Source organism: Myodes glareolus, chromosome 12 (assembly GCF_982192425.1).
Source record: "Myodes glareolus chromosome 12, mMyoGla1.1, whole genome shotgun sequence".
Classification (NCBI taxonomy): domain Eukaryota; kingdom Metazoa; phylum Chordata; class Mammalia; order Rodentia; family Cricetidae; genus Myodes; species Myodes glareolus.
In genome coordinates, this window is record NC_142037.1 from 67,784,360 (window position 1) to 67,812,039 (window position 27,680).

Sequence of the window (27,680 nt, forward strand, 5' to 3'; positions counted from 1 at the left end):
AGTAAAGACATATCTTAGATTTTTTTTTATACTAGTTATTTTTGATCTTTGGCCACAATTTTTTTAAAAATAATTTACTACAGTGCAAGTTTTCTCTGAAATATAATTTGAGGTATTTGTACTATAGAGGTCTACGTACTTTTATATCTGGAAAATTAAAGTTGCTCCTGATAAATCAACTAAGGAAAGAGACTTGAAATCTAAAATGGAGTTAGAGAGCTGGGATGTAGCTCAGTGGTAGAGCACTTGGCCTAGAATGTTTGTCCAGAAGGCTCTGGTTCCATCTCTAGCACTACAAAACAACAAAAAACAGGCTTTAATGTCATCTAGGTTTATATTTAGGTTGTTCTGTTTGCAATGCAAAATAATGCCTCTTTTCTTTTTGTATATACGTACGCTGTATGTGTGCTGGCCCTCAAGGGCACCAGAAAACGCCCTGGAGCTTTGGTTTCAGATGGTTGTTAGCCACTTGGTGAGAGTGCTGGGAACTGAACTCTGGTCCTTGGAAGAGCATCAAATACTCTTAACCACTGAGCCATCTTTTTTTTTCTATGTTTTAAAACTTTTAATTGTTTTATTAGTCAATCAATTAATGTTTTTCCCTCCCAATTAGTTTCCCCTCCCTCCTCTCTTCCTAATTGACCTGAGTAGCGCAGGCCTCCCATGGATATCAGCCAGCTGGGGTTTATCAAGTTGCAGCAGTACTAAGCTCCTCCTCCCACACCTATTGAGGTGGGATGAGGCAACCCAGCAGCAGGAAAGGGTCCTAAGAGCAGGCAACAGAGTCAGAGACAGTCCCTCCTTTCTCTGTAAGGAGTCCCACAAGAAGACCAAGTCACACAACTGTAACACTTGTGCAGAGGGCCCAGGTCAGTCCTATGCAGTTTGGCTGTGTGTTTTCTCATGGTGTCCTTGAGCCTTCTGGCTCTCATAGTCCTTTCTCCCCCTCTTCCACAGGATTTCCCTAGGTCTGTCTGATGCTTGGCTGTGGGTCTCTGCATCTGCTTTATCCCACTGAGCCATCTTACCAGTCTCCTGTTTGCAGATTTTAAACATTGGATTAGTTGTCTCACATGTTAAAGCACTGTTTCCTCTTATTAGCACAACCTCATAAGTATTATGAGCAGTGGTTGTCAGCCTATGGTTTGCAACCTCTTGAGGGGGAGGACTGTGTGTAACCACCCTTTCACAGGGGTCCCATATCAGATATTTATTTATTTATTTTGCATGCCTCTGCTTTCTAAGTGCTGGAATTAAAGGCATGTGCCACCACTGCCTGTCTACATTATGATTTATAACAGTAGCAAAATTACAGTTATGAAGTAGCAATGAAATAATTTTATAGTTGGGAGTCACCACAACATGAGAAATTGTATTAAAATGTCTCAACATTAGGAAGATTGAGAACCACTGATATAAAGGCTGGCATATAGAAGTAACTACTGTTTTCATAAGCTAATGAATTAATTAGTCTGTTAATGTTTCATGGTTGTTGGCAGAAAACAGAAGACTCCTAAGTCAGAACAAATTACATTACTCATAGTTGCACCAAGCAACAGGAACACAGCATATTTCAGTAGTTTTCCTTGTTCCAAAGTCCTATGAGGTTAATGAATGTTTAGAGACAGAGCGCTGAGTAGCGTCACATCTGAGTCAACCAGAGTCATGGCTTAGCACGTTTCATTTATCTCTTTATTTTGTAGGAAGCAGATAACATTGTACAAACAGTAATGCTTGTTTATTTGCCTTTGTAGGGCATTTGCTCTGTTGTCTGTAGACTCAGTACAAGGAGAGTTCCCTCATCAGGAGCAGAAAGCTGTGCTTAGGATGGCACACTAAGCAAGAATACCCAGAGATTTTCAGACCAAGGCCACTGCCTCACCAGTAGACCATTCTAGGTGATATAGTAGATGGTGAATCTAGGTGTAGTCGTTTGCTTTCATTTTCCATTGTAAAGAAATATGGTTAGTCTTTTACTTTATGTTGCTTCTATTATATTTTCACGACCTTCCTGATTTTCATGACCTTTCTTTCTTTTAAATTTGTCAATATACATTATCTGTCTTATATTACTGCATTTTTACATACTCAGACTTGCCAAGTTGTATAATATGATACTTGTCTACTTCAGTCTCTGTCATATTGACTCTGAACAGTGCCCTAAAAGTCCTTCCATATTTCTGATATTTAGAAGCTTTCTTTTGACATTTTTGTCTTTATTCTTGATGTGAATTCTTCCTGGTTCCTTAAATGCTGGTGCCTTTCATGCTATCAAATAATTGCTACTTTCTTCTGTTGCTTAGCTGCCCTTTGGTTTATTGTTTGCCTGACATGAGTCATGTTCTTTTAATATATATATTATTTTATTTCTCGAAAACCTTCTGTGGTTTCCTTCTAAACCCCCACTCCACCATTCAATAGCACTTACTATTACAGCTTCAAGTACACAGAAATGTATAGAAGGCTGGGAGAAATAAGTCTGTTACATTTATGCTTTCGTATGTCTTCAATCTTATTTAAAAGATAGAATATCTTTATTCTGAGAGAATTTTATACATGCATACAATGTATTTTGATCATATTCATCCATACTCCTCCTGTCCCTTTCCCAGATCTACCCCCACTGGATTCCCTTCATACTTAGCACCCTCTTTTTAATTTTTTGTTCAAGACAGGGCTTCTCTGTATTACAGCTGAACTCACAGAGATATCCTCCTGCCTCCGCCTCTGCAATTCTGGGATTAATTGCATGTACCACCACCACCTGGCCCTCTCTTTTTAAGTTTTAATTTTTAAAATTTGAGACAAGGTCTCATTCTGCAACTCTGAGAAGCACAAATACCCAGTCTCTACCATTGTTGTTACAAATAAAACTCACTGCCCTGATATAGAATATTACCATCATTCCAGAAAGTTTCCTACAACCTTTGCCAGTCAGTTCCTATCCCCCAGGTGATTGTTTTTCCACATCAAATAGATAGACTTTCTTATTTTAGAATGGTTAGCTGATAGAATATAAAGCTTATTTCACTCAGTGTGAAGGTTTTGAGATGGATCCATGTTAAAATGTCGATGGATCATCTCTTTTTGTTATTGACTAGTTTTACGTGATGCAAGTTGTATGAATATACCTCTCTCATCTGTTGCTTTGTTGGGAGACATTTGTATTGTTTTTAACTTTTGGCTATTATAAGTGAAACCGAAGAATATTCTTGTATCAGTCTTTTTGTGAATGTACTTATGTCTTTTTTTCCTGAAATCGTCTATTTTTTTTTATTTCCCTCATAGGTAGATTTAATTTCATTTTTAATGTTTGGGCCTTTTCAGTCTTTAAACTTGTTTCTGCTCTGATGACTTTTGAATGTTTGCAGTGTGTGATTCTTAGCATACAGGTTCCTTGACTGGGCTTTGCATACCTGTACAGAGCCAGATCTCAGCAACCTTCCCTCCTTTGCTTTTAGGTACTGATTGTGATGTCTAGCAGGGCTTATTTCTTGTTAATTCTTCAGCCATAGTATATTCTCTCCCACTTACAGTTCTTTTTACTTTATGTGAAGTCCTAGTTTGGTTTATTTGCCTCATGCAATCTTATTCTTTTATTTATTTGCTTATTTTTGCTCTTTTTTGAGACAAGGTTTCTCTGTAGCTTTGGTGCCTGTCCTGGAACTAGCTCTTGTAGACCAGGCTGACCTCAAACTCACAGAGATCCACCTGCCTCTGCCTCCCAAGTGCTGGGATTAAAGGCGTGCTTCACCACCACCCAGCACAATCTTATTCTTAAATGTAGGAATCCCTTTAAATCTATAATTAGAAGAGTTTTGGATCTGCCATTTGCACCAAGGCAAAGTAAAAGTTGAGAATCACAATATTAGAAAAACTGTTGTCTGGATTTACATGCTTGTGTGCCTTTTTGTGGAGTCTAGTGCTTTCCCCAGAGGTACTTCAGAGGTTCTGTGAAAGACTGCTTTTTAGTTAATCTTTCAAATAGATGTGTAAAATTTTGAAAATTTGTACGTGAGAGAATTTACAATCAAATTTTTGTGTATCGAGTAGTTTACCAAGGTGCACGTCAGCACTCTGACATGTTCTAGGATCAACATTACGTTCCTTTGATTGCAAGGGCAAATTGTTTTCCAGTGTACCTTAAAGTTCCCTTTGCTATTTCAGTGACTATTATAACAATTGAAACTGTGCATTGACTTGAATGTACCTCATTAAAATATCTATATACATTGACTAATTACTTCAGCATTCATGAGCAATGCTGAATCAAATTCAGACCCTTATTAGGTATATTTGAGCTAGCTGTACATATTCTAGTACTAGTGTAGTATGTACCCAGTAGCATTTATATAATAATTTAGATTGTAAGAATACTATAATACAGATAATCTATAAGTTTATCCTGGAAGCTGGAAAGGTGGCTTGGCTTAAGGGTATGAATTATCGCAGAGCACCTGAGTTCAGTTCCCAGCACCCCGTTGGGTGGTTTTTGCCTTCAAATGCACCTGCACACATGTACACATACACACAGATGTATACATAGTTAAAAATAGTAAAAATCTTTTAAGAGAAAATATGAAATATATTGACAGGAACACCCCCAATTCTCTGTGTGTTTTCTTATGTCTTCTTCATGTGCCTTCTCAATATGGCCTTGGATTCTCACAGCATAGGAGGAGGGAGAAGCTGCCATTTTTCTTGAGGTCTAGACTTAAAAGTTTAGAACTCAATTTCTCTTTCATTTCTTTTAGTCAGAGCAATTGTAAGACCAGCCCAGATTCAGAAGGAGAGGGAACCAGTCTTCCTGCCTTACTCTCACACTTGTTTTGAGACAGCTGCACACCATAGCTCAGGCTGGGCCCTGAATTTCTAACAATTATCCTGTCTCAGCTCCTGAAGTGCTAGGATTATAGGCATGAGCCACCATACTGACTCAGCTTCCATCTTTTAATGGGGCAGAGGATGCACCTATTTTGAGGGAATATATTGAGGTTGATGTTGTTCATCTTTGAATTGGACATTCAAAGTAAATAAGTACTAAAATATTTAGGATCCTGTCCACTATGAAGGTGCAGTAATCAGGCTGAAACCTGACTGAGAAAAGATCTAGTTCTTGTGGGTGAGCATTGCAGGTATGGTAATGGCCCACATGAGTTTGTTGGTTTAAGACAGAAAGAAAGCCAAAAGGCTTCTGTGAGGTGGGGATTGGGAGTGGGCCAAAACTCAGAATAATTTGTATCTGAATTTGATAGGAAAACAGAACTCCATTGATAACTCTAGTTTCCAATTTTTATTTCATGAAAGCAGTCAGGTTCAGCTAAGTAGCAAGACACAGAGTCAAATGAAACTGAGACTCTGGCCTGAAGTGAAAAGGTTAGTTCACCAGTTTGTAGTCTGTTGCTTGAGTTCATTGCAGACAGACCTCAAAGTCTTCAGGTGTAGAACCACAGTAGGACATACCAGTATATGAATCAGCAACAGGAAGAGACTCTTCTGATTTGCTGGCTTAAAGTTCAAAGATGCCTTCCTATAGTTATGGCTATGACTTTGTAGCTCTATATGAAGCTGGGAGACTATGGGAGTAATGAGTCAGAGGGTGAAGTTGATTAAACTCTTGCAGGGGAGGTAAACTGTGAACTGAAGATTGCAAGTCCCTAGCACATGCTCAATGGCAGTCTTGACTGGACAACACATAAAAAAAAATCAGATTCAATTAGGCTGACTGTGGGAGCCCACACCTTTGATCCCAGACTCAGGAGGCAGAGGCAGGCGGATCTCTGTAAATCCAAGGCCAGCTTAGTCTACAAAGCTACTTCCAGGACAACTAGAGTCACACAGAGAAACCCTGTCTTGAGAAACCAGAAAAAGAAAAGAAAAAGAAATAAAGAAAAAGAATTTTAAGACAGTGACTACAGATTATATTAAACACTGTTTTAATTATGTGTATGTGTGTGTCTGTGTGTGAGTTAATAATGTGATGTTGGTGGAGGCTAGAGTTACAGGCAGTTGTGAGCTGTAGGATATGAGTGCTCATAACTGGACGTGTATCTTCAACAAGAGATGCAAGCTGTCTCTCTAGCTTGTCCTTACTGTTTTATAGTAATTGTTTAGCAGTTAGGTTCTTTCATTCTAAAATATTGTCTGGTTGCATGTATACTTGATAACATTATTTTGGAATTTTGTTGGTATTCTATATAGATAGTTTTGACATGCATTCAAATAACTATGGAATACTTACTGCTGTCATTTATTAATGTGAATTTACTTTCATGATTCTAATTAAGACTAGCCCTACCTACCATGTGATTTTAAGTCATCATTATGTCTGTGTTTTCTGGCTATGTTGTTATGGTTTCTTTAAGAAGTTTGATCACTTAGCTGGAATTAAGGTGTGGGTAAAAATTCTTGTTAAAGACATGCCAAGTGCAAGTTGGGAAATGTTGCAGTAGTTTAAGATTTACTATCAGATTATTTTACTGTTTTGACTTACCTTTAAGATTTGTTTGAACATGAACAACATAATAATTTTAAGTTGAGGAATGTGCTGTGTTTTCATTCATCTGTAATGTCTCTGCAGAGTTATTCCTAACATTATGTAGAGAAATCATGCTACTTGGACAGCAGATTTGAGAATAGGAACTAACTCAAATTTATTATGTAAATATCTTTTAGTATGATGATGTTAATCTCTTCAGTAATTTTGGGGGTATCAAGACATGTAGTCTGTTGGATATTGGAATACCAATGAATATTCCAATGGCACATTTTGAAGGTCATTTGTTGTTGTCTGAGTTTTCTGGCCTGCCTGGTTTCTGTCCTCCCACAGCCGTTTAGCCCCAAAGAAAATCACACGGAGAGTCTACGTTAGTTACAAACTGATTGGCCCATTAGCTCAGGCTTCTTATTAACTCTTAAAACTTATATTAGCCCATTATTCTAGTATATGTTAGCCACATGGCTCGGTATCTTTTTCAGCAGGGCAGGTCACATCTTCCTTTTTTTGTTATCTGGACAGGACTGGGGAGGAATGGACTTTCTCCTTCCTAGAATTCTCCTGTTCTCATTGACCTGCCTCTACTTCCTGTCTGGTTGTCCCGCCTATACCTCCTGCCTGGCTACTGGCCAATCAGCGTTTATTTAAAACATAATTGACAGGATATAGACAGTTGTCCCATACCAATTTGTTGTTTTTACAACAAAAATAAATAAAAAGCCAGGAGGGCTTTTATTGAAGTCAAATGACATTTTGTGTATTTTTTTTTTTCAAGAGACAGGGTCTTGAGATAAAACTTGAGACTTCAGTGAATTTTTCTGTAATCTTAGCAAAATGATTAGTTTATTTCTGTGTAATTTGCATTGGTATACTTTTCAGCCTTGTATTATACTCTTAATTCTCTTGTTCTCTCTCTTTTGCAATCACCATGTTAATCTCTGACTTCTGGTGTTTAAACACAATATTCTCCCCCTTCTCTGTCTTCCTTCCCTCTCAGGACTAATTCCTAATCTCTATTTATGTCTGCATTAGATGATAATTTCTCTGGAGGAGTGTCCTCTTACTCCCTGCCTCCTCGTTGCCCTTTTCCACTTTTTATTTCCAAGTTACGTATGTCTTTTTAACACTGCACTTTTGCTTATTGTAGCTCTTATTTTGCAGTATATATTTGCTCACTAGACTATAGAAAGTAGGAACTAGATCTGTCTTGCTTATAAAATATATTAAATTGTTGTGGGTCTCTTTATTATAGGGATAACATAAATGACTTCTGGAAGAGGTAAATGAGTTAGATATGATGATGTGCACCTGTTATCTCATACTTGGGAAACTAAGGCAGGAAGATTATGTGTTGAAACTTGTCTGGGTTACATAGCTTGACACTATCTCAGGAAACCAGAGATGGCAAATATACAGGAGAGAAAATGAAAATAAATAGCTGGATGTCTTTTTTGAGTGTTTGAAGTGTCAATGTGGATAAAAGCGTGTATTATAGAGTGATACATCATGTTACAGAATTCTGTACTGGAAAAGTATGCTGTCCAACTATAAAATACTAACATATTTCCTGTGTGTCATTAGGATAGGTACTGTGGATAACACTGCTATTTAATTCTGATAGTTTTACACAATGCCTCTTCTGTTTAGCAACTTACATTTGTCAAATAGTAACCATGTGTGGTAGTTTGAAAGAAAATGGCCGCCAAAGGGAGTGACACTATTAGGAGGTGTGGCCTTGTTGGAGGAAGTGTGTCACTGTGGGGCAGGCTGTGAGGTCTTTTTTGCTCAAGCTTCATTCAGTTAGTTGACTTTCTGTTGCCTGCTCAGCAAGATGTAGCACTCTCAGCTCCAACCCATCCTCCTGCATGGTACCATGCATCTCGTCATGATGATAATGGACTGGACCTCTGATTCTGTAAATGAGCCACCCCAATTATTTTCTTTATAAGAGTTGCCATGGTCATGGTGACTTCTCCCAGCAGTAAAAACCCTAGCTAAGACCGAAGTTGGTGCCAGGGACTGGGGTATTGTGGCAGGCCTGACCATGTGTTTGTTTGGAGGAATTTGGACTTTGGTACTTTGGGTTTGGAAAGCAGTGGAATGTTTTAAACACTGCTTTATGGATGAAACTAGCAGGAGCATGGAAGGCAGTGGCATTAAGAGTTACTGGAACTATGGGGGCTCACTCAAGAGGTTTCAGAGTAGAAATATTTTAGTATGTCGCCTAGAGATCAGTCTTGTGATATTTTGGTGAAGGAAGTCATTGCTTTTTGCCCTTATCTGAAGACTTTACCTGAGGCTGAAGTGAAGAGTTTTGGATGAATACCATTGGCAGAAGAAATTTCAAAACAGCCAAGTATAGACTGTCATGTGAATATTAGTGATAACTCTAATGAACCTGAGCAGGGTTAATTCCAGAAAATGAATTTTTGAGGAGAAAAATAGCACCAGGAAATGGAATGGAGCTAAATCCTATATTCAAGGAGATAAATGATGAAGAAATAGAATAAAGGGAGTAAGGGAGGGGGGACCTCAGGGCAAGATCCCATCCAGCTCAGTTTCCAAAGAAAACCTAGAGCTTGGTGTGTTGGGCACACTTTTAATCCCAGCACTGGGAAGACAGGCTGGTAGATCGCCGAGTCTGAGGCCAGCCTGGTCTGCAGAGCAAGTTTCAGGACAGCCAAGCTTAGGCAATGAAAGACACAAAGTTGATACAGATGTATTTGAATGAGGGGCAATGTTGTAGCCTCAGCAAGCCACAAAACATGGCAGCTTCAGCCATGTGGTTCTGACTTTAGAATTAAGGATAGAAGAAAACTGTTGTGGAATTTGTCTTCACACCTAAAAGCCATTGAGGCCAGGCATGTGTCAGGGGTGTCCCTGAATGGAGGCCTAGTAGAAAGACCATTGTGAGAAGCTCTGAAATTGAGGCCTGGATTGCCATGGAGAACCCAAGATGTTAGAGATGCCAGAGACATGAGATACCTGCCAAGGAGAGTTAACAGGGAGTGGAACTAGCCTAAGAGAGAGAAATATGTTGTAGCCAACAAAGTTGAACAGAGTTGGATATCTGAAGAGTGTATCGACATCAGACAATGAAGATGAAGAGTCTGGAGTTGCCTGGCTGGTTTCCAGTCTTGCTTTGGTCCAGTATTTCCTCACTATGCTACCTTTACTCCCTTTTGAAATGGTAATATATATTCTGTGCCATTATATGTTGGAAGTATGTGATCTGCATTTTGATTTTTATGGATGATTACAGTTAAGAAATTGCCATGCAACTCTGGAGACACTTTGGACTGTTTGAGAGTGTTATACACTAAGGTGTAGGAGGGAGAACCTGCTTGTTCATCCTGGCCGCCCTGGCTAGCTTATCCCCGAAATAATCACACAGAAACTGTATTCATTAAAACACTGCTTGGCCCCCTAAGCTCTAACTTTTTATTAGTTAGCTCTTACATCTTAATTTAACCCATTTCTATTAATCTGTGTATTATCACATGGCAGTGGCTTACTGGATAAAATTCCCAGCGTCTGTCTTCAGTGGAATCCATGTCGTCTCTTTGACTCTGCTTTCTTCTTCCCAGAATTTAGTTCTGTTTTTTTCACCTACCCAAGACCTGCCCTATCAGGCCAAAGCAGTTTCTTTATTCATTAGCCAATACAAGCAACACACAGAGGGGACTCCCACATCACCTCCCTTTTTCTTTTTAAACAAAAAGGACCTTTGAAGTTGAACTGAATGCATTTTTTGAACTATGATATGGATATATGCTCTTGGGGGCCAGGGAATGGGGTGTGGTGGTTTGAAAGAAAATGGTTTCTAAAGGGGGTGGCACTATTAGGAGCTGTGGCCTTGTTGCAGGAAGTGTGCCACTGTGGGGCAGGCTTTAAGGTCTCTTTTGTTCAGTCTTCCCTCAGTGTGACAGTTGATTTCCTGTTGCCTGCAAGATGCAGCACTTTGAGCTCCATCACCACATCTGGCTGCACGATGCCATCCTGGTAGCAATGGACTGAACCTCTGATACCGCAAGAGAGCCATCCCAGTTAACCGTTTTTTTGTTTTTTTGTTTGTTTTTTTTTTTTTTTACTAGAGTTGCCATGGTCATGGTGCCATTTCACAGCCATAAAAAAACTAAGTAAGACACCATGAAAAGGAGACTAGTTCTATCAAGGTCTTTTGTAAGTAGGGAGTACTTAATTAATCGTTTTCTTCAGCCATCCCATATAATAGAAGTCTGTCTATAGGAACTTCTGTTCAAGATTATACACAAAACTTGGAGGGCAAATTTCATTACTTGTAAATATAATTGTAGTATTAAAATTATACCAAAACAATACAGAAGGACACGGAGGGAAGGTCACAAATAATTCTAAGGATGTTTGGTTTTTTTGTTTGTTTGTTTGTATTTTGTTTTTTTGAGACAGGGTTTCTCTGTAGGTTTGGAGTCTGTCCTGGAACTAGCACTTGTAGGCAAGTAACACTAAACACACTGAGTAGGGAGTGCTTATATAGTCCTTCCTCTCTCCCTGTTTCCCTCCCTCCCTCTTTTCCTCCCTTTCTCCCTCCCTCCCTCTCTCCTTCCCTCTCTCCCTCTCTGTGTGTTCCTGTATATTCCAGAACATTTTCTTTAGTATTAAGAATGTCTAGAGGTTTGTTGTTAATTGTTTGTCCTGACTTTATAGTTAACAATGAGCAGCACTGCATTTTGCAGTGGGAGGGTTGGCCTGTATGTAGGTGCCTACTACCATGTTGAAACAAGAGCCAGTAACAGGTTTTTGACATTTTCACCCCCATGTATTAAACTTTCTTCTTAGTTTTGTTTTTCTTTAATGTATGTTGAATGTCTTAAATGTCTTTTTTTTTTAACTTCAATGTTCCCCTGTTCTCCTATAAGTTGAGTTTGTGTTCTTTACTTGTTCTGTGGCTTCAGAACAAGTCGTTTCTTAGAGGCACCTTTTAACTGGGGTCTTCTAAAGCTAATGTCTGCTGTTTAGGAAGCTGAGACAGTAGCTTTCTGAAGTGTGATAATGGTTTGGAGAGTGAGCTGGAAAGCTGGCCAGCTGACACACAGTTAGCTAAGAATAAGTTCTGCTGTTTTATTGTTTAGCTATATAACTATTGTTAATAATGTATATTTCAAAATAGCATAAAGGATGTTGCATGTTTCATTACTTTGAGAATGGGTAGAGGTCCTAAGACCTTGTTCATAAGCCTCAAAATTAACAGCAAGACTAAACTTGGAATGACAATTATGTGTATCGTGGCGGGTTCATCAGATTTAACAAGTGTGATAATTTGTGTGATGAAGATAATGGGGAAGGAGACTTCATATATGAGGAGCAGGAAAGTTGTGTGGAAAGTTGCTGCAATTTAAGTTGACATTTGCTGTGAGTCAAAATCTGAAAACTTATTAAGACCTACTACAATATGGAAAATAAGTTTAGAGATACATTATTCCTGTCTTGGAGGGTGGAGAGAGAGAAGATTCATAGCATATGTTTACGTGGGTGTTTGTCTTCTGGTAATCTAGAGTTAATCAGTTTGTGTGTTTAAACCTGGCCAACTTTTGAGAATCTTTGGTTTTGTATATAACACTTTGATGGATCAATCCCTTTAATAGTATCTATAGTGGTATCTTGGCACTTGCTGCTTCCTGAATGAATCACCAGCAACAGTATGCCTTAGTAACAGATGTCACCATACTTAGTTTTGCTTGAGGATTCTGTTCTTAGCCTCTTGCTGTTTGTAAAGGGAAGAATAAAACTTTGTCTGAAGAAAATAGGCATCTCGGCCTGGTCCCTGGTAGTCTTGGTTCACTGTGTTACCTGTGATCAAATACAGGCCTTCTTTATTCTCCTTGTTGCAGCACCAGTAGCACCCTGTCACAGCCTTTTGCTAGAACTCCTCAGTCAGAACCTCCAGGTTCTGGGTGTTAATGGTATTGAATCTATTCACTGTGCCCAGTATTGTAATATATATTCCTAAGCCTAAGTCTTGGTAGGAAAACTAAACAACCATATCTGTTGCTCAGGATTCAGCTTTAGTTAAGAGTTTTTGTTTTAGTTACTTTTCTATTGCTGTGATAAAACACCATGACCAAGGCTACTTATAGAAGGAAGGGCTATTTGGGGCTCGTGTGTCCAGAAAGATTGGAATCTATCACTACAGTGGTGCCATGTGAGGATGATGGTGATAACAGGCTTGACACTGAAGCAGCAGCTGAGCTCTGCCATCCACAAACAGGAAGTAGAAAGCGCATAGAAAAAGGTTGAGCAATCTTTTGAAACCTTAAACCTGTCCTCAGTGACCCATCTCCACCAACAAGGCCACACCTTCTAATTCTTCCCAAACAGTTCTTCCAGCTGAGAATCAGATATTCAAATCTATGAGCCTAAGGGGGCCATTCTCATTTTAAAGGAAAACATGGATCTCTCAAAAAGAACAGGATTGAATGGTCAGCAAGGAAAACGAGAGGGCAATTATTGGAAGCTAAAATCTAACCAATACAGTTTGGTATGTTGCAAGTATTAAAGATCTTTGTGAGGCTGAGGACTGGAAATTGTAACATGAGGGGCCGGCTTGTTGGGGTTTTTGTCCCTGCCTGATACCCCACAGCCGGCAAGTCCCAGAGAAAATCAATCACACAGAGATCTCTATAAGTTATAAAGCTGATTGGCCCATTAGGTCAGGCTACTTATTAGCTCTTATAACTTATGTTACCCCATTATCCTTATCTACGTTAGTCACATGGCTCAGTACCTTTTCCAGCTAGGCAGGTTACATCTTTCCTCTCTGGTGGTCTGGGCAGAACTGCGGAGGGAGCTTCCTGCTTCCCAGAATACTCCCAGTCTCTTTGCTCCACCCCTACTTCCTGTCTGGCTTTCCCGCCTATACTGCCTGCCTGGCCAATCAGTGTTTTATTAAAATATGATTGACAGAATACAGACAATTCTCCCGCATCAGGAAATAAAATTCAAATTTAACAATTAGACGGTCATTATTTTTAGTAAGAAATGTTTGAGTAAAAGCTATATGGTAATGGATTGGGGCAGAAATAGAAATCAGAATGGCAGAGAATGAAATAAGACATCTTTTATTTTATTTTATTTTTTTCAGGATGACTGTGAAGGAATGAAGTGTGAGTCAGTTCAAAAAGCAGAAAAAGAGTAATTTTAAATGGGCAGGTTTTGTTTGCTGTCATTTGTTAGTGTGATGTAAATACAATCTATGTGAGTGATATAGGTAGACAGCACTGAGTCAGAGACAGAATTTGAAGAGAAAAATTCCACTAGGAGGCAGGATTCACTACATTTGTCTGGTATTTGGGTGAAGAGAACAAAAGTGGAGTTTATTAATCAGGGAAGAGCACACCCAATGTGGAGGACATAAAACGGCAGTAGCAGCTGGGAAGATGGTTCAGTGGTTCTTCCAGAGACCCTGGGTTCAGTTCCCAGCAGCCACATGCGAGCTTATGGCTGTCTGTGGCTCCAGCTCCAGGGGATCTGACTCCCTCACACAGACATGCATGCAGGCAAAACATCAGTGCACATAAACTAAAATGAAGGAGGAAAAAAAGAGTTCAGCTTACAGAAAAGGCAGTAAAATGTCCTAATAGTAGCTGTGTAAGAGACTTTTGTGCCTTTTCAAGTTACTTTGTCCTAGAGATAAAATCTGTAGCTAAGGTTAAAGATTAAAGTTTAAAAAATAAATTTTAAAACAAGGTACAAAGGTTTATTTTATCTAAAGAATTTCCTTTCTTAGATTGAGGCATGGTTTATACAGGGTGTAGCCACGCTTGTGGATTATAAAGGATAAAGATAAGATTAAAAGTCAAAAGTCATAAGGGTTTTACCTTAGCATTGTTAATTAGCTGTTTTAATGCTCTTGTTTAAAATGTTTCTCAAAACAGCAACAACAACAACAGAATGTAACAAGAGTGTCTTGTAGGGGTTTGGCTTTGTATTGAAATTTTTGATTCAGTGAGACTTGAATCAAAAGCAAGAGAGTGAGGGACTCTATTTCTCATTTCTCTTTGTCTGCCTTGTCTTCCCACCCTTCCTCCAAAGGGTCTGGCAGGCTGTGTGCACTGTATAAACTGGAAGAGAGGCAGTTGTAGTCTCCCAAGTAATTTGTTCTTATACAAAACCCAGAAGGAGGAATAACACTGTTATCTTAGAGATTCCTCATAGGTGGTTTTGGAAAGGCTGAGAGTGGAGTAGAGGAGGGAGCATCGCACAGGGTTTCTGGAGGCAGAGTAGACAACATCAACATTCTGACCTTGTAGTCTTTGGGAAAGGTCAGGTCAGGACTTCTGTAGCACAAATGCCCTGGCTTTAAAAATGATCTGCTGACTTTACGGCTCTTTAACTATTGTAGATTGAAATAGTAACCGCAGTGGTTGTCAAGTTAGTTTCCCAGTTCATCTTTCAATAAGAACTTACTAGCTTTGATTCTAAAAGGGGGAGCTTTCCCATGGTTCAAATCAGTTATATCAGATTGGATTTACAGATTCGTATTTTATTCTCTGAGTTATAAATTGTATACTTACTATATATGTATATGTTACTCAGATCATGTCTTTGTGACATGGACCCCATCATTTTGGCACTTTCTTACCAAACAGCATTTAAATAAAGTAATAGTTTTAAGTTCTTGAATTTAGTATTTATTGATTGAAGGGCTATTTGTACTTGTAGGTTGGACAGCAGAGGGAGAAAGCTGCTTAGTGAGAACCTCTCACAGGGCTGTGTACAGTGTGTGTTAGCAGGTGTCTAAGGAATAGGTAGTATTCATTCCAAACTAAAAGCAGAGGTTTTTTTTTTTTTTTTGGTTTATTTTTTTTTTCCTGAGGCAGGATTTAACAGGATTTTGATTTCAGAATGCCTCTTCAGATTATCGCTGAATGTATGTGGTTTATGTTGTGTGTGGGAAGAGGGCACCATGAGGGAAGAGTGTTGTTATTACAGGTGGCAAAGCAACAAAAAGCCCTTCTGAAGCCCTTTGACCTTTAACTTAATTTCATTAGCAAGTCACCACAAGGAAATGGATTCATGCTGACAGTACAGCATTTAAGTGCTGTAAGGTGACTGACTGGGACAGTTGCCTCATATATGGATCTGTGACCTCACCTTTCTCCTGATGATGGTTATAAAAGGTTTTAAATATTATGTGGAGTCTGTGATGGTCTTGTTCAGTACCAAGGAGAAATTTTACAGATATAAGTTTTCTTATAACCCCAGGCTTAACCAACCAACTTACAGAAATTCCTTTAAACACAGAAATCTCTTTATTATATCATTATGTCTTACATTAGAAACAAAGAATTTTTTTTATCTTTCTTATAAATATCTTGGGAAAGCACAGACTAGTAAAAAAGAAAATGAAAAAGAATCCAAAATTTTCCAGAAGCCATTCTGCCTATTTTTATTAGCAGTCATTTTGAAACAACATTTTGTCTTTTTTACAATTGAAATAATGGTGAGAATAGTCATTTTTAAATAATCCTATGTCTTATTTAAAATTATTTAACTGGGCCTGGTAAGGTAGGTCAGCAGGTAGTGACACCTACGGTAAAAGCCTGGAGACATGCATTCAGTTCCTGGAGCCCACGTACAGGTAGAAGGAGAAAACCAGCTCCATCAAGGCCTCCTCTGCCCACTACATAATGTGCCGTGACTGGTGCATGCCTGTACCTACCCTCTCCCCACACACAAAATAAATAAGTAAATAAATAAACATAAAAAGAAAATTAGGATAACATGATTCATTCACTTCTCAAGTCTATTTTGATTTCTTTGGGTTGTTAAATATTCTTTAAAAAAACTTTTTAAAATGATTACATTCTGTTATAATGAACAGCTTGTTCATTCTGCTTTGGATTAATGGCTTTTTCTTATTTTCTTTTAATAGTACATTGTGAGAAATACCCTTATAAGAATTCTTGTTTTAATTTTCTGAGTAGCCTGGGGTTATAAGAAAACTTATATCTGTAAAATTTCTCCTTGGTACTGAACAAGACCATCACAGTTTTATAGGGCATAATATTAAAATGGGAAAAATGAGTTTGAAATGTATGTTATCCTCTCTTTTATTTTTAGTGTTTTTGTTTTTGTTTCTTTGAGACAGGATTTTAGTACATAGCTCAGTTTGGCTGTGTTGCTAACTGGCCCAAGCCATCCTTGAATGGGTGATTGAGCCTTGGATGTACACTGAAAAAAAAAATGATGTAACCTTTTTGTTTCTTTAGGGTTTTTTTTTTTTATTGCTTCTTTGCTTGCCTGTGTTTCATAGTTTCTTTGCAAGGAAGCAAGAACAATGCTATATGCTCCTTGACTGCTTTTATGCTGGAAAATATTTCTCTTAATGTTATGTTTGGAAGACAGTTTGGTTGGCTCAGTTTTAAAAAAATCTTAAAATCATGAAACATTTCCAACATAAAAATACAGAATTATATAAAAGGCATCTTGCTACCATGGAAGAAACTAGTGTTGTTTCAGGTCATCAACATTTCTCCCACCTGCCCAGATTCCAGGCTGTACAGGCTTCACTTTGTGTCTGTCCTCTCCTTCAAGGGATCCTCCTATTTGTGTGTGCTTTCTTTACTTTATTGATGACAAAATGTTTCTCTGTACAGTGGATCCTTTATGATCAGATCATATGAATTGTGTTGTTACATTAGTTTGCTACTTAATTCTTTTAATCTTTATTTCTATTTTATGGGTATGTGTGTTTTGTCTTCATGTGTGTCTGTGTACCATGTGTGTGCAGTACTTGTGGAGGCCAGAAGAAGGCACTGAATCCCCTGGACAGTTGTGAGTGACCATGCGAGTGCAGGCAGTTAAACCTGGCTCTTCTGGAGGAGCAGCCAGTGCTGCTGAGCCGTCTCTCCAGCACCTAGATGTACTTCTTTTTAGCTTTAGAGATTTATTATTGTTTTAACTATATATATGTAAGTGTATCTGTGTGAATGTGTGTGCAAACAGACCCCTTTTCCCTTAAGCTGTTTACAGAACATTTTATTACAGTGAAAGGAAAGGAAACTAGGGGAGTATGCTTCTGAGATTTATCCACTGCAATTAATACAGATTTAATTTCCCAGTTTAAGTGGTGAATTCTGTTATATAAATCAGGATATATTTATATAACAATTTACATGATACAGTATATAACTATACTGTATTTGCTTGCCTGTCTGTCTGTCTGTCTGTCTGTCTCTCTGTGTGTCTGTGTATTTGTTGTCTGTTTTGTTTTTAATTCTCTTTCCTTTGACTCCTGTTTCACTGTGGTAAGAATGTCATCTCTAGTAGAGTTATTTTTATTTTTTTCAAATCTTTTTATTTACTTTATTTTTTATATAATTCTTTATTTTTGGGAATTTCACACCATGCACTCCAATCCCACTCACTTCCCAATCTCTCCATATCTGCCCTTACTCCTACAGCATTTCCCCCAGAAGAATCTACCTCTCTGAAAATTTATTAAAAATAAAACAATAAACCCCACCTCGCTCCTCTGTCTTTGTAACACTCTTCATTGATAGTGACATTGGGAGCTGCAGTGTGCCACACAGTAGACCCTTTTGTCCAATCAGCCCCACCCGCAGAACATTCACAGCTTGTTTTTATTCGTGAGAGTGGGCACAGCAGCAATGTGCTGGTTAATGTGTATGTGGGTGCGTGTGTGTGATTTCTTCAACTTCACACAAGCAATGGTCATTTGAGAAGAGGGAACTTCAGTAGAAAAAATACCCCATCAGATTGGCCCGTAAGCAAGGCTGTGTGGGAGAGCCCAGCAGGCTGAGCAGGCTATGGGGCCCGGCCTCACAGCCACTGTCCATGATCTCTGCCTGAGTCCCTGCTCTGACCTCCCTTGGTGATGGTCTGTGACCTGTGAGGCGATGATCTCTGCCTGAGTCCCCGCTCTGACTCCCCTTGGTGACCTCTGTGACCTGTGAGGCGAATGCTACCCCACACAGCTGTTGTGGTTGTGGTGCTCGTTACCACAATAGAATGTGAACTAAGAGCAGCAAGTTTAAGATGAAAACAAAATCTGCTTTTGTTAGCAGACAGCTCAGTTGTTTGATGAAAGCCCTGGGTGATGGGACACTTAGGACCCCACTTCTGTAGAATCCAAGTTCTTGTAAATCCAAGTGTGTTCTGTTTACCAACAAGAAATGCTTTACTCGCAACATATTTTTACATTAGACATGTGAAACCAGATTTCAGTGCATGTTAAAGCAAGATGCTGAGAACTAGGTACATTTGCTTGCTTGCAGGATGATGCTTATAAACTTAGTTTCTGCTTGTGATTTTTTTTGTCCTATACTATAAATTGTTAAATCTTTTTTGCCCATCTTTTAAAATGTTATGTTTTCTTCCTTTTCCTGAATATCTTTAAATTTTAAATACTCTTTAAAAATTAGCTGGTGAAGAGAATAATAAATAATTACATTGATTTTCTTTCTCTTTGTTCTTTAGCTTCATAATGAAGAAGATAATTCAGAATCATCTGCTGTAGAGCAACCATCAACTTCTAACTCCACAGCACAGACTGCGGAAGCTGCTTCTTCAGCACCAGCCTTGGAAACTGACTCTTCGCCTCCACCTTACAGTAGCATTACTGTGGAAGTACCAACCACTTCAGGTGGGCTTCTCTGAGTCTTTTTCTTCCTGATAGCATGGCGTGTGTGTGATTATCAAGTCTTCAGTGGAACGATTGCAACCCAAACTGGACTGGAGCTTACTGTGTAACCCACGGTGGCCTAGAACTCATAATCTTTCTGCTTCAGCCTCCCAAGTAATGCGTGCTCGGAGTACTAGCATGTGCCATTGCACCCAGCTTGTTAAATCAACTTTGAAAGAAATACATGCACACACATGTAATCACACTTGTATATACATACATATATGTACATGTCTGTGTGTATAGATACACACAGTATGTTTGTGTTCATATATTCATAAGGTTGTAATGGAAAGCTAATAATGATGCATGAGTAAGAATGTGCGAACAGACATGAGCAGTGTGCATAGTGTATGCCATACATATGGTAAGAATGCTTGCAAACAAGTCAGATTCCTGCTTGCTGCTGTTTGTCCTCCGTGTCAGGCCATTCCACTCAATGTGTGATTTCTCAGCTGTGTTCAATTGGTCATATAATAATTTGTATACATCCATGTTTTATATATTTTTATTTATATAGTTGTATGATTCTGTTTAATATAATTTTTGAGTAGTGTAGTAATTTCAAAAGGTGTTTATAAGTTCTCTATTTCACATTCATTATGAAGTACTTATTTTAAAAATTAGTTACTGAAAAACATTGTAACAGAAACAAACAACCCTTTCTAAGTTGGGGCTCTCGCTCCTTGTAGAGTGCTTGTGTGGTGTGCACGCAGCCCTTGGATTGCTCGCCAGCACCACAAAGACAAGCCTTCATTACATTTTATTCTTGTTTCTTTGTAGTGAACGTTGACTCCGTGTGGGAAGCTCATGCTGACTTTATCTAGTTACCATTTTTATATTTGTGATCTGCAAAAGACCAAACACTTGAAGTTCATTTACTTTTCCAGGCAGTTTTTGGCTGTCATCTGAGGCTCGTGATAGTGAAGGTGGTGTGTGTTGGTGTTGTGTGTTAGGATGCTTATTCCAGCAGGGTGCTTGTTGGTGCCTCTGGGTGAGAGCTTTCAGAGAACCCCTCAGAGGTCCACCGGCCCTTTCTCAGGGGTCGCCTAAGACCTTTGGGCAACACAGATATTTATATTATGATTCATAACAGTAGCAAAATTACAATTATGAAGTAGCAATAAAAATATATCTTAGATTTTAAATAATTGACCCATCTTTATCTTTGTCATGAACTGTCATGCCATGGCTCCATCTCTTCTGGATTAAGTGTGTGACTACTCTAGCGAGGCTTAGACACCTTAATGGGACCTAAAGAGTTTTCAAGATTTTACATACGGTTGGTGTAGAAGATTATATCTCCTTGGATGATGTATGCTATTTAAATTTATAATTTCAATATTTTATTTAGATTGATAATACTGTTTTCATTTAGATTTTGCTTCTTAATTGTACTGTTACTTCCAGTTTCTGTCAGTAGATTAGCTTCAGATTCTTAGCCTATATTGGTAACTTATTTTTTTCTTAAAGTCTCTATAGCTGAAATTGTAATACTAAAATAAAAGCTTTTCATATTGGAGATGCAAGAAGTTCTATTATAGAGAAAATGATAAGCTAGTGTAGAAAATATAAAAATATTACAGCTATAGTTAGAGGAAATTCTTTGTTCCTTAATGTTTGACCTCACATTTAGAATTTACGTTTTCCACATAAATTCTGCTATATCATTCTGCTGTAAATATTATCAGTTCATGCTGATCTAACTTATAATAATTATTTATCAGTTCATGCTGATTTAACTTATACTAATTATATTGGAAATATATTCTGTAGTTTCATTTTTTAAAATGAGCAATCTATGCTTACTATTTTACTGTAATTTTTGGAGACCATTTCTCAAAAATGTTTTAAAAATCAAACAGAAATTGTTCATAGAAACTAGAGAACTATGTGGATATTGGGAAAACTGAAGGAAAGGGGTGAGAATGAGAAAGAGTAAAAGTCCGTTAGTCTTTAAGCAAGGAGAACACAGAGTTTTCTGAAACAATGAGGGTAGCTGCTGAGACGAACGTTAGAAAGTGACCCTGTGTAGTTCATCAGCGCAGAGGGCTCTGGGGCTGCCACTTCTGTGGGACTGGGACTGGATCTCAGAGTTGCTGACATTCGTGCACAGAGAGGACAGACAGCATGGTCGGCATGGCAGAGATGCTGTGATTGCTGAGTTTCCAGGCCTTTCCTTTGCCTGGTCGGCCTGTGAGATGGTGGGTGAGTGAGTGAGCAAGCTTCTTTGTGCAGACTGGGGAGAGCATAGATGATGTCACATACCGTGAGATTCCTGCTTCAAGTGAGAGGCCTCAGTAGATAAGGCCATTCCTTGATGACCTGGGTTTAATCCCAAGAGTCCACACAGCTGAAGGAGAGAATGAACTTGCACATTCAAAATAAATGGATTTTCAGAACTCTCAGTCTTGTGCCCGTTTTGAGTTGGAAGATTATAAAAGTTGGACAGTGTTTTATGTTCTGTAGCTTAGAATACAGACCTACACCGGCGACAGCAATCTTTAGTATCTATTGTAAGCTGTTCAAGTATGATCATGGTGTAAAAATCGGATTCAATCTTAATGTTTATCCTTTAAAAATCTTGTTTCTCTTCAGATACTGAAGTTTACAGTGAGTTTTACCCCGTGCCACCTCCGTACAGCGTTGCTACCTCTCTTCCCACATACGATGAAGCTGAGAAGGCTAAAGCTGCTGCCATGGCAGCTGCAGCAGCGGAAGCACCTCAAAGAGTAAACACATCATTAGTTTAACAATGTTTTCGTGACTTTCTGTAGCTTTAATATAAAAATCGTTCTCTGTGTGCAGAAGTGTGTGTAGTCTTCCTGTTACTGTCTGTGTGTCAGTATTGGTCACATTACACTCGACAGATAAGTTCGCCTTCTCTTGTCCTTGACCCCCTCAGTGTCTTTTGATCTGTCTGTACCCTGCCTCAGCTTATGGCTTCTTATTTTTTCAGTGCGTTTTGATTTCAGGCGTGTCAGACACTTGATTTTCCATGCACACCTGCTCACTGTGATCGGCACCACCCCCACACCTCTTCTCTCTCCTGTGGCCCTCGTGTCCAGTGATCTCTTCATTGAGTTCAGATTTCATAGTCTTGTCATCAGAGCTGTGCTGTCTTATTTTCTAGTCATGTTTGCTTTTCTCTTTCTCCACTCCCAATATACCATTTACCCCTTCTTCCTTTCCATGTATGCATTTGCACCTTTTAATAATTGCATAAATAGCTTGGTGTGTCTTTATTATCTCGTGTGTATAGGTGTGTATGTATGGTGTGTTTGTGGTGTGTGTGTGTGTGGTATGTGTATATAGTCGTGTGTTTATGGTGTTTGTGTATGGTGTGTGTATAAGGTGTATGTTTATGGTATGTGTGTTTAGGTATGTGTATATGATGTGTGTTTATGGTGTATGTATATGGTGTGTGTGTATGGTATGTGTGTATGGTATGTGTTTCTACGGTGTGTGTTTGGTGTGTGTTTACAGTGTGTGTGTGTATAGGTGTATGTTTATGGTGTGTGTATATGGTATGTGTGTGTATGATGTGTGTTTGTGGTGTGTGTATAGGTGTATGTTTCCTGTGTGTATAGGCTTGAAGCAAGTTTTGGGCGTGTTATTGGGGCTGAGGTGTTCTTCCTTTGTCCTTCTCCACCTTTCACTTTTGAAACAGGGACTCTCACTGGGCCAAAAATTTACCATTTAGCCAGATTGGCTGCCAGTGAGCGTTAGGGACCTGCTTATCTCTATTCCACCAACACTGAGGCTGTGGGCACACATGCTGCAATGCTGGGCTTTTTATGTGGGTTTGAGGATCCCAGCTCAGGTATTGTGCTTGTACTGACTAAGCCACCCCCCGAATCCTCAAGTCACCTTGCTAGTCTCTTATCTGTATGACCACCTGAGGTTAGGTGTTACTGATGTTTTTATTCTTCAATTGAAGGTAATAAAGCCATGATTATTTTAGTGAAATGTTTTGGTATGTCTTTTACAGAACCCAGAGGAAGAGTGTACACCAAGAGATGACTTCAGTGACGTAGACCAGCTTAGAGTAGGCAATGATGGCATTTTCATGCTGGCGTTTTTCAGTAAGTGACCTTTCCATTATTCATTTAAGAAATGTTGGTGTATGTATATTTAAAAATAACAATGAAGAAAATGCTGATAGCATGGGTCTACCTCATTTAAAAGGTAAATTGCTCAAGACAGTGGACATAATAAATCCTGGAACTTATTAGAATTTGTTAGGTAATTCTGGTTACAGCCTTTATGGTAGATGTTGGCCAGAAGTATACGCATATTTAAACTGAATGAGATCTTACAGGGGAAAAAGCAGAGTGAGAATTTTAAGAGAATACTGTATCCTTTTAAGGCTGTAGTAATATATGCAGTGAACTGTACATTCTGCTTTGGGTTGGGATCAGAAGGGCTGGAGAAGGGAAAATTCTAAAACTCCAGAACAGTGCCTCAAAGGTATGGATATGTAAGTCTTATTCAGGGGACTAGTTAGAAGGCTAAAATCCTTAATATTTTTAACATCAAACAAAATCGTTAATTATTTGACTTACAGAGTAAATTTAAATTGTGAAGGAAGGCTGTCATCGTGTTTATTTCCTAACCCAAGGATTAGCATGTATTAAGTTTGTTGGTAAATATTATTAAAGCATGGAATAAATTGCTTAAGTGGCTAAAACCAATATTAGACATCTAATGTTCACTAAAAGCACATTAGATTACATGTTGTTTATTTTAGAGATGAAAGTGAGAAATAGTTTGCTTAATGTAGAATAATAAAATTAGCTTCAAAAATAACCATTCTTCATGTGTTGAACTCCTTTAGTCTGGAGGTTGACTTAACCCTTTTTCCCAGTTTGAGGTTTCTTGCTTCTCTTTATTTCATCTGTCAAACAAAAGAAACTCGCAAGGAATGGGGAAGAGTCAGCTTTCTTTTTATGTTCACTTAATTGTATTTACATTGCTGTCCAGTGTGTACAGTGTTCAAATCCTAAGTTCATTTTGCTGTAAGTTTTGGTTGGGTATGGTAGATGCCATGGCAAGGCAGTGCCTCTGTTGGCTACACATAACCGCTCGCTCCTGTTCTATAACTGCTAGTCTAATGAGCCGTAGTTTTCAGTCTTTGAGCTTTGTTCGTCTAGTAAGCTCCTATATTGACACCAAATTCCTCACATATCTTATTTACATAAAGGACAGCTTAAACATTAATTCGTTTCATTGTTCTGTCTTTTAAGAAATCTTGGAGCAATGGAGATGGCTCAGTGGGTAAAGCCCTTGCTGTGCACACATGAAGACCCATGTTTAGCAGGCATGACAGCTGCCTGTAATTCCAGCACTTGGGAGGAAGAGACAGTGCTCTTTGGAGCAAGCTGGGTTCCGATGAGAGATCCTGCCTCCATGAATAAAGTGGAGAGCAACTGAGGAAGACCAACACCCACTGGCAACCTTTGGCCTCTACACATGTGTTCATACATGTGCACCCCACACCTGTGTGCCCATAAACATACAAAACAAAAATGTATATATGCACACATCTACATTACACACACATGCATGGCCCGAAAGGAAAACTACCAATTAGAAAAGACTATGAATATACCATTCATATAAGTAGCAGCCTCCTTAGAAAGAAAAGCATGGCCATTTATGTCATCCAAGTATTTGACTGTGAACTTACATTGCTTTTATAACCACTATATCCTTTATTTAACATTCATGTTTTAGATTTTAAATACTTGTAAATGTTGTAAATCTGTGGTAACATTATTTTTGGTCAGTGACAGTATATTAATTTATGTAAATGTATATTCTTAGATTTAATGCACAATTTCTTAATTTTAGTAAAATTCTATAAAATTTTATTTCTACAAATGCCTTTATGCTTTTTGCTTTTACAAATACTTTCAATAAAAATGAAATTATATATTATTCTGTGATTCTCAGAGCCTGCTTTGATAAGCATAGATTTATTTGTTATTACTACCACCTAGTGGCTATTTTTGAAATTGCAACTTGGTTTCTGTTCCATCCTTAAACTGGTAGTCTGGAAATGCATTCTTTAATATACCTTATAACTTATGCATTTCTGTTCATATTTTTGCAAACAAAATCACAACAAATATAAGAATTTTATTTAAAACCTTTCATAGGTGTAACTCTTGACTTCTTTACTTAAAACAGATGTGTTCTTGCTTCTTAACTCATGTAACCTTAGAAAAGATTTACAGTTAGATTTAATGATACAATTACATTTTTATGTATAGAAAATAAAAGGGAAGAAATGTGTATATTTCTATCTCTGGATATATAGAATATGAGAAGTAATCTCATATTCAGTTAGGTGTTATCATAAAGTACCTCTTAAAATTTTTTAAAAGAATAGAATAGAGTTGCTTGTCCCATAACTCTATAGAAATTAATATTTGGTCCATTAGATGACTGACTAGATTGAAAATGACTGAATGCAAGTGCTTTAAAATGTGATGGACCATTTTATGAAAACTTTTTCTCCAAGGAAATGTTGTAGTCATTTGTATCATGTGTGTCAGAATCTTCGTGTCAGAATGCAGGAGACATTATCGTTAATTACCCAGATCATTCTTATTTTAGACCAGGAAAACCTAGAGAAAAATTAGTGTTCTTGTAACTTAGCACTTCAAAAAAAAAAAAAAAACAAACAAAACCCAGAACCAGAAGACAGTTTTGAAATGTAAATGTGACTTGCAGGGTTTGCTGGATAGTTATATGTCGTAGCTACATGTTGGAGTAACAACTGTTGGGGCCCAGTCTTGACAGGCTCGTGTGTTCCAGGGTAGGGCATGTGGATTAGAAATGTTAGGCAAGAGGATCAGAAACGTGAAAGGAGGAGGATAGAGCCAGGAGGGCCATCCAGTGAACACTGAATATATGTGCTTATATACCCCGATCCAAAAAGACTGCTTTAACACGACACAAAGGACAAACAACAATCACTTACTTCAATACTTGAGATATCAAGCCACTGTTTTCTGAGTTAAGCATTCTGATGTTTTAGGCAGAGCATGTTGTGACAATAGTTTAGACCAAGTATTCTGTAGGCAGCCACTCCTTAGGTCAAACCTCCTGTCTTTAAAATGAAGGAGCCGGAATATGCTTGAATTCTCTGACTTTTGGTTAAGGTGGAGCAGATCCACCTCTGTGGGCCATCTTAATATCCAAAACACCAAGTAACTACACCCTAGGTCAGGATGTCTTGTTTGTAACCACTCATTAAATCAGACTTCTTGTCAATAACTTGGAAAGAGTAAGAGTAGACTTAGGCTCTCTGGCCTTTAGTCAAGGTGGAGTGGACACACTTCTGTGGGCTTCCACAGTTGTATACCAACTTGACACCAGCTAATGTCATTTGAGAGACTGGGACTTCAATTAAGGCATTTTTTAAATTAGTGATTAATCGGGAAGGATCCAGCCCACGGTAAATGGTGCTGCCCCTGGGCTGGTGGTCCTGGATTCTATAAGAAAACAGGCTGAACAAGTCATGGGGAGCAATGCAGTAAGTAGTACCTCTCCATGGCTTCTGCATCAGCTTCTGCCTCCAGGTTCCTACCCTATATGGGATCCTGTCCTGACTTCCTTAGAAGATGAACAGTAATATGGAAGTGTAAGCCAAATAAGCCCTTTCCTCCTCAGGTTGCTTTGGTCATGGATGGTGTTTTGTCACAGCAGTAGGACACTAGCTGACATGGAGGAATACCAGTCTGCCTTCCAAAGTGATTATTGCAACCTTCTCTCTCAGCCTCATCAGCAGTAGACAGATGAGGGCTCTTATTTTCTCCTCATCAACAACCACTATTGGTGATATTTCTAGTCTAGAATTTCTTAAAAGCATGTAGTGTGGTCTAATTATGATTTTAATTTGCATTTCTCAAATAATTATGACACTGAGCATATTCATCAAGAATCTATCATATAAAATTCAACAGGTCCCTTCCCTTAAATGGTAATATAGATGCTAATGTATTGAAAACAAACTTGTTCTGTCTGTATAAGTTGTATAATCTAAAATAGCTTTTGATTAGGTTAATATTGGTATTTAGTCCAGAAAAAGAATATATTAGAATTATAACTTTTTATTTACGGAATATTATATTTGATTATTTTGTTTTTACCTTTGCAAAAAGCCCAGTTTTGACTGATCCCTTCGAGATCAGACTCCACAGGAAGAATATTGTGATCTGGTATTTTGCTTGTTTATGCATGAAGTTTTAAGTGAGAATATGGAAAGGAAGTAAGAGCAAGTGTCGGCTTTCTCACATCCAGAACCTATGTTTAAATCACATAGTTTAAATCTACATATTATAAATATTCACATACATATGAGAGACATAAAGAAGGAATATCTAAAGAAAGAGACCAGTAGGAGGGAGGAGAGGAGTACAAGGCAGGGTGGAGGGACAAATATGAACAAATACAATGAGACACACGTATGAAAGTCAAAATACTTATTTT

General features: G+C 38.3%; 1 protein-coding gene across 1 annotated transcript in view; it reads left to right on the top strand.

Annotated features, from left to right (window-relative positions):
* The window catches only part of Ndfip2 (Nedd4 family interacting protein 2), a 41,984-nt gene that overhangs the window by 3,284 nt on the left and 11,020 nt on the right, over nucleotides 1-27,680 (top strand). The window contains exons 2-4 of the mRNA XM_048421872.2: nucleotides 18,977-19,142; nucleotides 21,780-21,913; nucleotides 23,173-23,266. Of these exons, the coding sequence (XP_048277829.2) occupies nucleotides 18,977-19,142; nucleotides 21,780-21,913; nucleotides 23,173-23,266 (394 nt within the window). The remainder of the gene's footprint in view (nucleotides 1-18,976; nucleotides 19,143-21,779; nucleotides 21,914-23,172; nucleotides 23,267-27,680) is intronic.